The sequence below is a fragment of the Echinops telfairi genome, unplaced genomic scaffold, assembly GCF_000313985.2.
Source record: "Echinops telfairi isolate 266 unplaced genomic scaffold, ASM31398v2 ScPeMD7_37;HRSCAF=141, whole genome shotgun sequence".
Taxonomy (NCBI): Eukaryota; Metazoa; Chordata; class Mammalia; order Afrosoricida; family Tenrecidae; genus Echinops; species Echinops telfairi.
In genome coordinates this window covers 547,252-559,457 of record NW_022103935.1, presented here as the reverse complement: position 1 = coordinate 559,457, position 12,206 = coordinate 547,252, and the positions used below count along the sequence as shown (strand labels likewise).

Below are 12,206 nucleotides of genomic sequence, written 5' to 3'. Positions count from 1 at the left end.
CTTGTTAAGGGAGAAGAGCTGGGGGCCCGTCAGGGCGGCAGGCTGCCAGGCCCAGGCGCTGAGGGGAGGAGGGCACTGCAGCCCACACTGGGCTGGGGACAGCCTGAAAAGCACACTTGTTGAAGGACAGAGCTGGGCCTTGTTCACAGAGACACAGCTGGTCCAGGGCCAATGACTCCATATAGGTCTGGGGATTGAAGCTCAGGCCACTCAGGGGTTGAAGCCCTGCCTCCCCCACAGCCAGATCCCTCCTACCCCCTGCAGCCCAGACACCCCACTGAGTCACACCCCATGGGTGGGGCTTCAGGGAGGCCAGGGTGTGAGAAGTTAAGGACACTCAGGCAGAGGCAGGGAACCGGTCTTCAACACTCCCACCCCCTGCCCCTCGGGCAGGTGACCCAGCCTTGAGGCGCCCTCTCCTTCATCTGTCCAGGGTGCCTGGCACCAATATCTGTCCTGGGGACTTGACAGGGTGACTCATCTGCTCTGAGGCTGGCAGATGGGAGACCTTGGCCATCTCACCTTGTGGGCAGGTGGCGCGGCCACACCCTGCTCTTGGGAGTGTCCAGGAAGTGGTGGGGCAGCCTGTTGGGAGGGGCAGGGACAGTTCTAGGGGCTCAGAGGCCACAGCAGATGGGGGCTCAGAGCATGTGGGAGCCAGCAGGTCCTGGGGGTGGAGGCCAGTGCATATGGAGAGAGGGGTCAGAACAGGATGGGGCTGGGAGGGGTGCTGACCCAGCCTGGACATGCTGCCCCCTAAAGCTAGCTGCTCTGGATTAAGACAGAACCTGTTAGATGTGGGGGCTGCTGTGGCTGGGGTCGCTGGTGGTGGTGGCTGCTGTGGCTGGGGTCCTTGGTGGTGGGGGCTGCTGTGGCTGGGGTCCCTGGAGGTGGGGGCTGCTGTGGCTGGGGTCCCTGGAGGTGGGGGCTGGCTGTCAAGGAATGGAGGAGCCTCGGTGGAGCAGGATGGGGGGAGGGAGCTGGATTAGTATGTTTGACTTGGGGTTCCAGATTAGTGGAGTCTGTGGGCTGAGGGGTGGGGGCCAGCACCCTGTTCCTCTCTTTTCCTTTAGGGCTCATCTCCCCATCTTTAGAGACAACTAGGGGACTCCGGAGTGCCCAGGGCCTGGGTATGTATACACCCTGAATCTGGCCCAGGGGGGGAGGAGTGTTGATGCCCACACACTGATCACACAGAGGACACCAGGTCCCAGGCAGCCTGACTGGACATCTCCTGACTGGACATCAAGGTCCAGAGAGGTCTGTCCAAGCCTGAGCCCGGGTTTCAGGCCCAGCCCGGAGACGTGGACCCAACCACTGCCATCCACTCCACGAAGAAAACACCCTTGCAGGCCTGGGCTCCAGCCTGCTGGCCCTGGAGACCCTGGGACAGATCACCCCTCTGGTATGTTGCCCAGGATCAGGTCTGTGAGCACAGGCCAAGTCTACAGCAACCACGCCAGGTACTAGGGCCTCCCTGGCCGCCAGCCACCGCAGCGCTCAGAGCTGCCAGCAGAGGGCGCCAAAGCCACTTCCAAGGGAGGGCCCGGGAGCTCAGGTGGGCTGGGGCACCTGGATGCAGGTGTCTGGCACAGTCACCAAGGGTAGCCCTTGTTCCCACACTGGGCAGCAGCCCCACTTGACTTCCGGTCCCACACCCACTGAGCGCTCCTCCAGCTTGGGCCTAAGCTCCCTAAATCTAGTTTCGGCCACACCTCTGACTCTGGCCCAAACCTTCCCAGACCAGCCTCTCCCCTGACTCTGGAGGGCCCCTCTCGGGCAGGGGTGTGCAGGGCCCTGTCCCCTGGGATCAGGCAGACTTCAGGGTCCAGTAACCCGCCCCTCCCGGTCCCTAGGACAGACATGGGCTGCTGGGAGACTTGTAATAGCTTTATTGATATGTAGCCTGGGGGCTGTAACCACTGCTTGTCTCAGGCAGGGGGGCAGGGGGGGAAGAAGGGGGCTTCGAGGGCCGTGGGGCGGTGCCCGGAGCCACGACTGGGGTGATTGTTTCCAAGTCTGCCCTGCTCTTCTAAAGGATGCCCCCATCATGGCTTCAGGGGGTTCCTATCCTGGGACCCCTCCTCTGGCCACTGAGGGGTGGGGCAGCCAGGGGGTGTGCTGTGGGCAGTGGCTGGGGCAGGACTCGCTGGCAGGCTGGTGTCAGGGTATAGGTGGGTGCAGGAGGCAACAGCTATGGACAGGGGAGGGTGGTTGGGTTTGGGGGCCAGTGGAGGTGGAAGAAGGGTCCCCCTAACCTCCTGGATGTTCAGTTCTAAGCAGAAGTGGGGTGGGGTTGAGTGGGGGAGGGGCCTGGCCTCAGTGGACAGGTGTGTGTGTGGGAGGGGCTGGCACCTCGAGGTGGCAGTTTGGCTGAGGTCGGCCATGTTGTGGGCAGGTGGGTGGGGCCTGGCTGGGCTGGGGCCAGGTGGCAGCGGGGCTACCTGGTGGCCAGGCTGGTGGGATGGCCTCAAGCCAGTTCAGGGCCAATGGCACCCACCCTGTCCACCTCCTTGGTAAAAAACGCATGCACATATAAAAATAATACTCGGAGAAGTGGGCAGGGCAGCCGGCCGGCGCCATTGTCGACGAGCAGGAAAGGACAGTGGCAGGTCTAGCTCTCATCCGGCCGCCTCTGGTTCTTGGAATGAAACTTGTTCATGATCTCCTCCAGCTCGGAGCCGCCCTGCTGCTTCTGGGGAGAGGAGGGGCGGGGAGGGGCACAGCCTGAGCCTGGAGCCTCCCCAGGCCCTGGGGAGACTCCTGGCCTGCAGGAGCAGGCAGGGTGGAGGCGGGCATGGAGGGGACCCTCACCTCCAGCAGGGACTTCTGCACCGTCAGCTGGCTGTACACGCGACTCCCCTCCTCCCCGCACACCTTCTTCAGCTCCTCCTTGTTAAGGGAGAAGAGCTGGGGGCCCGTCAGGATGCCCAGGTGGTCCACGACCCTGGCCAGGCAGGCGGGCGGGGGGAAGGAGGAAGGGCGGCGTGAGCACGGGCTTTGGCGGCCGGCCAGGTGCCCCGCCCCGCCCCGCCCGGCCACCTGTCGGTCCCGCGCAGCTGCAAGCTCACCGCCGGCTGAAGGCCTTGGCTTCCAGCCAGGCGCGGACCTCGTCGGGGCCGGACGCGAAGGTGAGCGGCTGGCGCACGGGCTGGCTGCGCTCCACGCGGAAGTGCCGCGGCGGCTGCGCCTTGATGTGCGTGATCTTCTTGATGAGCTCGTCGTTGACCTCGTCCATGTGATGGATCAGCTCTGAGGGGGCAGGGGTCAGCCCGTGCCCGTCCCTCCCCTCTCCCCTCCCCCACTCTGCCCCAACCCGGGCGGCCGGGAGGCCCCCATCGCTCTCACCATCCTTGTTCCCAGCGAAGTTGGCAGGCAGCTTGTGGGTGGGGCTGGCAGGACCCCAGTATTTCGGACCAGCCTGTGGGGTGGACAGAGGTGGGAGCCGAGTCAGGTGGGCTCCCGGCTGACACGTGCAGCTCAGGGGATGATGACCCACCCAGGCCTGCCTCACCATCCCCGCCCGGTGGGGAGACAGCCCCCACCCCACCTCCAGAGGCCTCTGCCGGCTCGCCAGCCCTCTTACCTGCTCGAGGGGCGTGCCCACCTCCTCCAGCCGCACTTCGTCCAGGATGTTGCTGGGAACGTAGCCGGACTGCCCACTGCGGTTGCGCAGCTTCCACCACTGCCGGCCGTCCTCCACCACCTGCCGGGCCACCGCCTTCAAGGCCAGAGCCACGTGCCCACCGCCCTCCTTCTGGGCATCCAGGGGAGGACCCCTGGTCCAGCCCTCCCTCCCCATCTGCTCCGGCCACCCAGGTCTCTGGAGCGGAATTCTGGGTGTGGATCTAGATCGCCCTGCCCCCAGCCTGCTCCACTTTCTGTCCCAGCAGGTGGCCTGGATTTGGGGTTGGTACCAACAGTGGTGCCCCTGAGGGGCCTCTGAGGTGGGGGGGCGGGAAGGGTGCAGATGGCAAGTCCCAGTGGTCCCACTAAGGGGCTACCACCCCAGAGACTGCCCACCCCCCAGTCGGAGCCTGGACCCCTCCGAGATTCCCAAGGCAAGAAGACCCACTGTGCTGAGGGGTTTCAGCGCAGAGCCCCGGGATGGGGGCCCTGGCAGCATGCTGCTGCCCGGAGGCAGGCGGCCCTGACAGTGCCCCCAGACCCGCCCCATCAGAGCCTCACCTCCAGGACCTCGTCCTTGAGCACGGAAAGCTCATTGGCGTTCCGGGCTGTGAAGTCGTACAGGATCTTGACGTACTTGCCCATGGCAGGTGCTGGATCGTAGCCTCTGCTGGGACAAGAGGGTCTAAGGTCCAGAGGGGCGGAGGTCTCCTTGGAGGCCTGGCGGCCTGGCTGGGAGGGCGCAGCTGCCCCAGCACCCAGCCAGGTCTGAGTGCTGGGAGGCTGTGGCAGGGAGGCTGCTGCCAACCGCCAGTGGAACTGTGACAGTCCCAGCTAAGGTGGAGGGGGGGTGGGGCAGGCACAAGGTGGGTGGGTTGGGGGGGTGAGCAAGAGGCTGGCGTGAGCCAGATACAACAGGGTAAGGGCACCCCCACCCGCAGCCAGCCGACCAGTGAGCCTTCTGAGCACTGGAGAAGAGAGCCCAGCTCGGCACTGCCCCCCAGTCACTCACTCAGGGGCACAGGCACAGGGGTGAGTTGTCCTGGCTGGGGCGACCCTGCACCGTCCCTCCCTCCTCCAGGTGAAGCCCCAGGAGACCAGCCTCAGGGTCCCAGCTACCCGGCTCCCAGCGGGGCCAGGGTGGACTGACTCTGAGGCCAGAGAGCAGACTTGTTCAGGGGTGGGTAGCCAGTCCCTGGCCTCCTGAAGATGTCAGTCAGAGGTCTACAGTGCACCTGGCCAGCCCTGGTGTCTCCAGTCACCTCACACACATGCGACAGTGGCACATTGGATAAGGAAGATCACAGAATAGATCCATTTGAAGTACGGTGCTGGCGAAGAATATAGAAAGTAACACGGATTGTCCCAAGCGCAAACAATTCTCTCCTGGAGGAAGTAGAGCCAGAGTGCTCCCTAGAAGCAAGGCTGGCAAGCCTTCACCTCACATACTTTGGGCATGCCGCCAGGAGGGACCAGCCCCTGGAGAGGGACCCCGTGCTTGGTACAGCAGGGGCCAGGGAGAAAGAAGACGCTCGGGAGCCAGACTGACGCCGTGGCTGCAACAGTGGGCTCAAACTTGGGAATAGGCATGAAGCGGCGGCAGGACCGGGCGGTGCTTCCTTCCGATGTACTTCTGGTTGCTGTGAGTCTGGACCCACCCGAGGGCACGTACAGCAGCAAAACTCAAAACATCACAAAACGCACCGCCATGGAGTCAGTGCCGACTCCTATGTACCCCTTGGGCAGCGCAGAACTGCCCCTTTGGGTCTCTGAGGCTGCTCATTCATCTTCACGAAGCAGAGAGCTTCATCAGTCTCTCCGGTAGATTCGTACTGCTGACTGCAGTCAGCAGCACAATGCATCACCCACAGCACTTCCTGAAAGCGGCCCAGCTCCACACGGAGCTCCTGGCCAGATGGGAGACCAGAAAGGAGTGGGGCAAAGGCGGACAAGGACAGCCCATCTCTGTCCGATGTGTGACATGTATGTGGGATGGTGTGTGCATGCTACCTTGTGCATACATCTGTAGGTATGCATGTTGAAGGGGGCTATTTAGTCTAGCCCCCACCCCCTGTCCTAAGCCAACCCCAACTGCTCCATCCGGGGACAGTCAGTGTGTGGGAAGCCATCAGGGTTTTGGTGAGTGAGGGGCATCATGACACTCATGTGTCATGATGTGTAAGGCGGGGTGCTTCTGGCTCCCGTGAAGGCCCATGGAGTGTTAGAAAGTTAGCAGGGGCGAGATCCAAAGCCCATTAGTAGGCCACTGGAGATCCCCTTGCAGAGGGGTCTCTGGGAGGAGATGAGCCAGTCAGGGTGCGATGTAACAACGATGAGAAATACAACTTTCCTCTAGTTCCTAAATGTTTCCTCCCCGCTCCCACTACCATGACTCGAATTCGACCTTGTAAGGCTGGCTAGACCAGAGGATGTACACTGGTACAGATAGGAACTGGAAATCCAGGGAATCCAGGGCGGATGAGCCCTACAGGACCAGTGGTGTGAGTGGCGAAACAGGGAGGGTAAGGGGAGAGTGGGTAGGAAGGAGGGAACCGATTACAAGACACTATATGTGACCTCCTCCCTGGGGGACAGACAACCGAAAGGTGGGTGAAGGGAGACGTCGGACAGGGCAAGATATGACAAAATACCAATTTATAAACTATCAAGGGCTCATGAGGGAAGGGGGAGCGGGGAAGGGGGGGGGAAAAATGAGGACCTAATGTCGGGGGTTTAAGGGGAGAGAAAATATTTTGAGAATGATGTACAAATGCTCTTTACACAATTGATGTGAGTATGGATTGTGATAACAGCTGTATGAGCCCCTAATAAATGTTTAAAAAAAAAAGAAAGTTAGCAAGGGCACCCAGGTTTACCTGGAAGGCAGGCACTTTGAAGCCTGTGAGAAAGGTGTTTACCGCCACCTGGTGGTAGCATACCCAAACAAGGGGGTGGGGATGGTCCCAACCCCGAGAGATCCTGCACCATCCTGTGGTGCATAGCGGGCAGAGTGGGGTCTGGAACATGCGTGTCCAGCATGCTCCTTGTGGCCTACCTGTGGGCGTGCGGGTTGCTGACCGGTGGGAGGGCATCCCCCAGGGGTGTGGGCTCAGATGTCAGGCTGTGCTTCGGGGGGTTCCGGAAGGATAGTCGGCTCACTGGAGGTGGCTGTGGGGACAGGGATTGGTCTGGGCTTGGTGTGGGCGGGGCCGAGAGCGAGCGTGTGGGCAGGCTCTAGGTCTGGGGACATGAGACACAGGACAGGGTTGATAGGGGTGATGTGACTGAAGGGCCAGGACAGGGACCCAGCCTGACCCCAAGCCAGGAGGGTGGTGGGGTGGGTGGGTGGGTGGTGGGGGAGGCTGTTGGCCAGGTGGGGCTGTAGGCTCTGACCTCGTCACGGGGGCCGGCTGGCAGCCCCTCCACCTCCCAGGGGGCCTCCCGAAGCACGTCCAGAGGTGGCTCCCAGCCGCTGTGGAACTTGGGCTCATATGGCAGCACCTGAGGCTCTCGTGGCCACTCAGCCCTGGGGAGAGAGGTCTGGGGGTAAGCCGCGCCCCTGGCAGCCTACAGGTTCCGCCTCAGTCCACACCCGCCCCCTTTACCAAGGCTGGGTCCTTTGCCTGCCCCTCCCCCTGCCAGTCCCCCTGCCTTACCGGGGGCGGGTCCAGGTCTCGCCTAGTGACTCCCACAAAGCCATCTCCTTGGGGATCAGGTGGCCTCGCAGGAAGCCCACTGCGTCTCTGGAGAGCAGGGGGCTGGAGACAGAGCGCGCGAGGTCGGGGCCCCCACAGGTACTGACGATCTAGGGCAGAGCAGGGCTTAGAGGGGGTCTGCCTGACGGACCCCAGGTCCCATGGCCCTCTAGCGAACCTGCGGCCTCCACGGTCGGTCTGCCCTTGGGAAGGGACTCGGGGCAGGTCAGGGGTCTGAGAGATGGCCAAAGCAGGGCAGGGCATTAGCTCCCACCCTTCCCCACCCCAACCCAGTCCCAGCCCCCGCCCCCCGAGCCCCGAGCACCAGTTCCAGAGGCCCGAAGAGGAAATGCAGCAGCTCCGCAGCGCTGGGGTTCTGGATGTGCTTCTGCAGCTTGGCCTAGAAGTGGGGAACGTGGGCCATGGCCCGAGGACAGGGGGCATGTCAGAAGAGGGGCGGGGCAGATGATAGTGGGTGGGGTCACTAGAGAAGGGGTGGGGTCAGAGAAGGGGGAGGGTCTCAGGAGAAGAGAGGCGTCAGAGGAGAGGGTTGGGGCAGACGATAGTGGGAGGTATCAGAGAAGGGATGGGCCAGGTCAGAGGACATGGGGCGGGGTCGGAGGAGCAGGGCCGAGAAAATGGGGCGGGCGGGGCTGGGGCTACGGACTCACTAGCAGGTTGATGGCCAGTTTCGTTTTCTGGAAACAGTCGACGAACTCGGCCTCAGAGGGGGGCCGCGATCGCAGCGTGAGGACGCCCTCTGGGCACGGGGCAGGGGCGGGGCGTGAGCCTGGCGCTGCCCAGTCCCGGGCCCCGCCCCTGGCCCCGCCCCTACCCCGGGGCCCCGCCCCCGCACCTGCTGGCCCCTTCTTGCTCTTCTTCTTGGCCTTCTTGCGCTGGTTGAGCTGCTTGAACGCCTCGGCGGCCTTCTGCAGCCTCGCCACGAACCACTCGATGTCGTCCAGGGCACAGTTGAGGATTTGCTGGGGTGGGAACAGGGACTGGGGTCAGGGCCTGCGGCCCCGCAGCCCCTCGGCCCCTGGCCTGTGGGGGAGGACGCTGGTCGCGCCTGGCCAGGGGTCTGCGAGGCCCACCCCACTGCCGCCCCCCAGCCCGCAGCGCCCACCGTCTCCTTCTCGATCTTTTGCGCCAGCACGGCCCGCGGCTCCTCCTCCTGAGAGTCGCGCCGGCGGAAGGCTGGAGAGGGACAGGGCCGCTGTGGGGCGGGGGCAAGGACCCCCTGCAGGCCCCAGGGCTGAGGCCGCCCCACTGCCCCCGCCCCGCCGCCTCCTCCCGCTTACCTGACTCGCTGACCGGCACCGGCATGCCGACACGGTTTTTGGTGGCCTGGGGAGAGTCCCCAGCACCATAGCGGTGGAAGGGGATGGGGGCCGGGGCCTGGGGCGGGGGCAGGATGGACTGTCGCTGGCGAATCTTCTCCTGGTGACCCCTGCCGTGCCACAGAAGGGCCGCTCAGTCTGGCCGAGTCCCAGCCCTGGCCCCGCCCCAGCCCTCGCGCCCCACCCCCACCCTGCCCTACTTGAGGGTCTGCGGACGCATCTTCTTCCCGAGGCGGCAGTCAGTGAGGGCGCTCTCGATGTCCTCATGCACTAGCTCGGCCTGCAGGGACAGGGCGTCAGGCCTGGCCGGCTCAAGGCGCGCGCTGCCCCGCGGCCACGGGCCCTCACCTCGACCTCGTCACAGTAGAAGAAGTGCACGTCGGGCTTGTTCTGCTCCAAATCCTGACACACGAGCAGCAGCACCGACGGGTAACGCAGCTGGTTCAGCACGGTCTGACAGTGCTGCACCGTGGGCAGTGGGAAGTTCTCCAGCTCCTCCTGGGGGGGAGCAGGGAGCACAGGGAGGCTGGGGGGCGCTGCGCAGTGGGCAGTTCTCCAGCTCCTCCTGGGCGGGGCAGGGGGCACAGGGAGGCTGGGAGGGGGGGTGCTGCTGCGCAGTGAGCAGTTCTCCAGCTCCTCCTGAGCTTGGGAGGGGGGAGGGGGGAGGAAGCTGGCACCAGGACACTGGTAGGGGCTGCAGTCAGGGCTCAAGCACGAGGGGCACGGCTTGGATGGGGGTGGCTCCAGGCCTGGGACGTGGGTTCAGCTGACCCCCAGAAAAGAGGAGTTCTGTGTGATGCCCACAGTCCCAGGCACATGGGTGTGGCTTTTTAATGAGGTCAAGGACCAGGTAGAAAGATGACTTGGGCATAGAGGGATGGGGCCAGGAGGTGGACCATGGGTACCAATGGAGAAGGGCCACTGTTGAAGGACATGGCCAGTGATGGCCGAGGCACACCATGAACCATAGCCCCTCGGGGCCCTCCCCCGGTGCCCCGCCCCACACACCTGGGACTCGACATCCAGCAGCCGCAGGGTTTGGTCATTGACCTGCAGCAGCATCTCCTGCATCCAGATCTTCTCCTTGGAGCTCAGCTGCACCAGCTTCCGGATGGCATCGTCCACAGAGACGATGGCCTCACTCTTGTCCATGATGAATGTGGCCAGGTGCTGGAGGTGGGTGGGCAGTGCTGGGGGGTGCTGCCCTGTGATGGAGCCCTCCCCCCTCTGGGTCCAAGGGGCCATGCCCATCCTCAGGGGCCTCCAGGGGCAAAGCCTTACCCTGGGGGCTGGGGGTGGGCAAAGCTCTCCCCTGTAGGCTCTGAGAGCACACAGCTTAGTGGGTGGGTGGGGGGCAGTGAGGAGATTGGGCCCACCCTGGGGGCTCCGAGGGGGATACAGCTCCACCTTAGGGGGATTGATCTCTCACTTGATGGATATCCACAGGGGGCATGGCCATACCTTGAACCCCTCAAAACTCACAAGCACATTGAGGCCCTAACCCACTTACCCCATCTCCACCCAATACCTGTGCTGACCCAGGACCACCAGGTGCTCACTGCCCGCTACCCGCTTTGAAGCCATGTGGTCTACCCTGACCATCTGGCACATGGTGTCTGTCCACCCTGGCGTGGCATCATTTTCCTTTAGCACTACTCAAGGTGAAATTGGCACTTTATGGTTCCAGACTGTTTACGGCTGTGTGGTTACTGCATGGGGTAGGGGGGTCTGCTTATTTGCACTGGGGGGTGCCTGACCCCCATGACCATGTGTAGTATACGAATGTCCTGGGTTCTGGGGTGAACTCTGCCCAGCAAGCCACAGGATCCTCACCTGGTCATGGGATTCTCACCTGGTCATAGAACCCACACCTGGTCATAGGACTCTCACCTGGTGATAGGGCCCACACCTGGTCATAGGACCCACACCTGGTCATGGGACCCACATCTGGTCATAGAACCACACCTGGTCAAAGGACCCACACCTGACCATAGGACTCTCACCTGGTCATAGGATCCACACCTGGCCACGGGATGCTTCCCAAAGCCTTTCCCTGTGCCATCCACCTGCTCTCCATCTAAGCCATCGACAAAGGACCCCCACTGCTGCCAAGCTTCCCCCCTTCCTCCCCATTGTCTGGCCTGAACTCTCTCAGGAAGAAGCAACACCAGGGACCATGATGGGTCCACTGGACGCAGGCGGCCTCCAGTTGGCCAGGCAGAGGCCTCCCTGGAACACAGGCCCTGAAAGTGCTAGAAGGTTCTGGTCATCTCGGACCTTGATCCCCCTAAGAAGACAGACCGTGCAGAACTTCAAAGGGAAATCCCAGTCAACTCAAAGGTAAGGAGAACCCTACAGACAACAGCAGAAACCAGGCGCGGGGAGAAGTGGGGCAAGAGAAGGCCAATCTCTCGAATGTAGACAAGGACCGTGAGTCTGTAGCAGACACACCTCTTTGCCTGCGGTCCTGTGTGGGCCAATGGGAATACTTCTTTCAAATCACAGTAGTATAAATCAGAGTAAGTGAAATGTGAAAGATGGACACGTCAGAAAGCAGGGGACGAGCAGAGTTCACAGGAAATGAGTGAGATTTCCAGGAAGCAGGCTGCGTGTTCAAAATGATAATGGCAGGTCAAAGCTCCAGGCGGCCTCCCACGAGGAATGACCCACCGCCCATTAGAGGTTTCACTGCTCATTGCGCCCACTTCCACGGATCTGGACTACCATGGCTGCATCAGTCTCTGGGGTGCAGCATGGTGACCCCTGTGAAGGGCACGGTCTTCACCTCACAATTTCACTGCAGGGAGACGAGACGGCGGAAAAGCGACTGGGACAGGGCAACAGGGCTGCTCACTGGGATGAACCAGGAGAATGACCTACTTGCCCACGCGCAGCAAACACGGCACGCGTGCCAGGCAGCCGACCTGCCAGTGAGGACAGCGCAGTCGCTGTGAGAGGATCGATGCCACTACAAATGCCCTCTCACAACTAGGGGAAACACCCCCAGGAAGAAGGTAACTGGCCAGTCCCAACGTCATCAGGAAGAAGCCACGCCCTTCCACGGAACCCTGGGCAAGGAGACCATCAATCAGCTGACATTCTACCCCGAAGGAAGGATAACAGCCACACAAGCCCAGCTTTGTGGACCCAGCAGCAGCGCGCTCCCAGCCATTCATGAGTATGGAAATAAGGAAGACAGGATCGCTGATCTAAGCCAGGGGTCAACAAGCGTTTGAGATGGGCGAAGAAAGCTGAGGGTGCCCGGCTATCAAAAGATAAAGCGTCTGGGGTCTTAAAGGCTTGGAGGTAAACAAGCGGCCATCTAGCCCAGAAGCAACAAAGCCCACCAGCCTGTGCAATCACGAGGTGTCGAAGGGATCAGATATCAGGCATCATCAAAACAAAAAATCACATCATAGAGAATGCAGAGTGGAGACCCAAAGCCCACAGGCCACTGGACATCCCTTTACTGAAGGGTCTCGGGGAGGAGAGGAGCCAGTCAGGGTGCAGTGTAGCAACGATGAAACATACACTTTCCTCTAGT

The 12,206-nt window shown here is 62.3% G+C and overlaps 1 protein-coding gene across 5 annotated transcripts in view; it reads right to left on the bottom strand.

Annotated features, from left to right (window-relative positions):
• Window positions 1-1,877: 1,877 nt before the first annotated feature.
• EPS8L2 (EPS8 like 2) overlaps window positions 1,878-12,206 on the bottom strand; it is an 18,751-nt gene continuing 8,422 nt past the window's right edge. For 4 of the 5 annotated variants that reach the window (XM_045290474.1, XM_045290475.1, XM_045290476.1 and 1 more), the window contains 17 exons: window positions 9,671-9,832; window positions 9,011-9,160; window positions 8,863-8,942; window positions 8,624-8,772; window positions 8,449-8,519; window positions 8,179-8,305; window positions 7,994-8,082; window positions 7,648-7,722; window positions 7,284-7,432; window positions 7,021-7,153; window positions 6,683-6,795; window positions 4,189-4,297; window positions 3,587-3,706; window positions 3,349-3,421; window positions 3,072-3,252; window positions 2,815-2,947; window positions 1,878-2,695 (listed from right to left, as the gene is read on the bottom strand). In XM_045290474.1, coding sequence (XP_045146409.1) covers window positions 2,615-2,695; window positions 2,815-2,947; window positions 3,072-3,252; window positions 3,349-3,421; window positions 3,587-3,706; window positions 4,189-4,297; window positions 6,683-6,795; window positions 7,021-7,153; window positions 7,284-7,432; window positions 7,648-7,722; window positions 7,994-8,082; window positions 8,179-8,305; window positions 8,449-8,519; window positions 8,624-8,772; window positions 8,863-8,942; window positions 9,011-9,160; window positions 9,671-9,832 — 1,995 coding nt within the window. In that variant the 3' untranslated portion in view covers window positions 1,878-2,614. The remainder of the gene's footprint in view (window positions 2,696-2,814; window positions 2,948-3,071; window positions 3,253-3,348; window positions 3,422-3,586; window positions 3,707-4,188; window positions 4,298-6,682; window positions 6,796-7,020; window positions 7,154-7,283; window positions 7,433-7,647; window positions 7,723-7,993; window positions 8,083-8,178; window positions 8,306-8,448; window positions 8,520-8,623; window positions 8,773-8,862; window positions 8,943-9,010; window positions 9,161-9,670; window positions 9,833-12,206) is intronic. The other variant, XM_004717165.4, reaches the window with a different exon arrangement.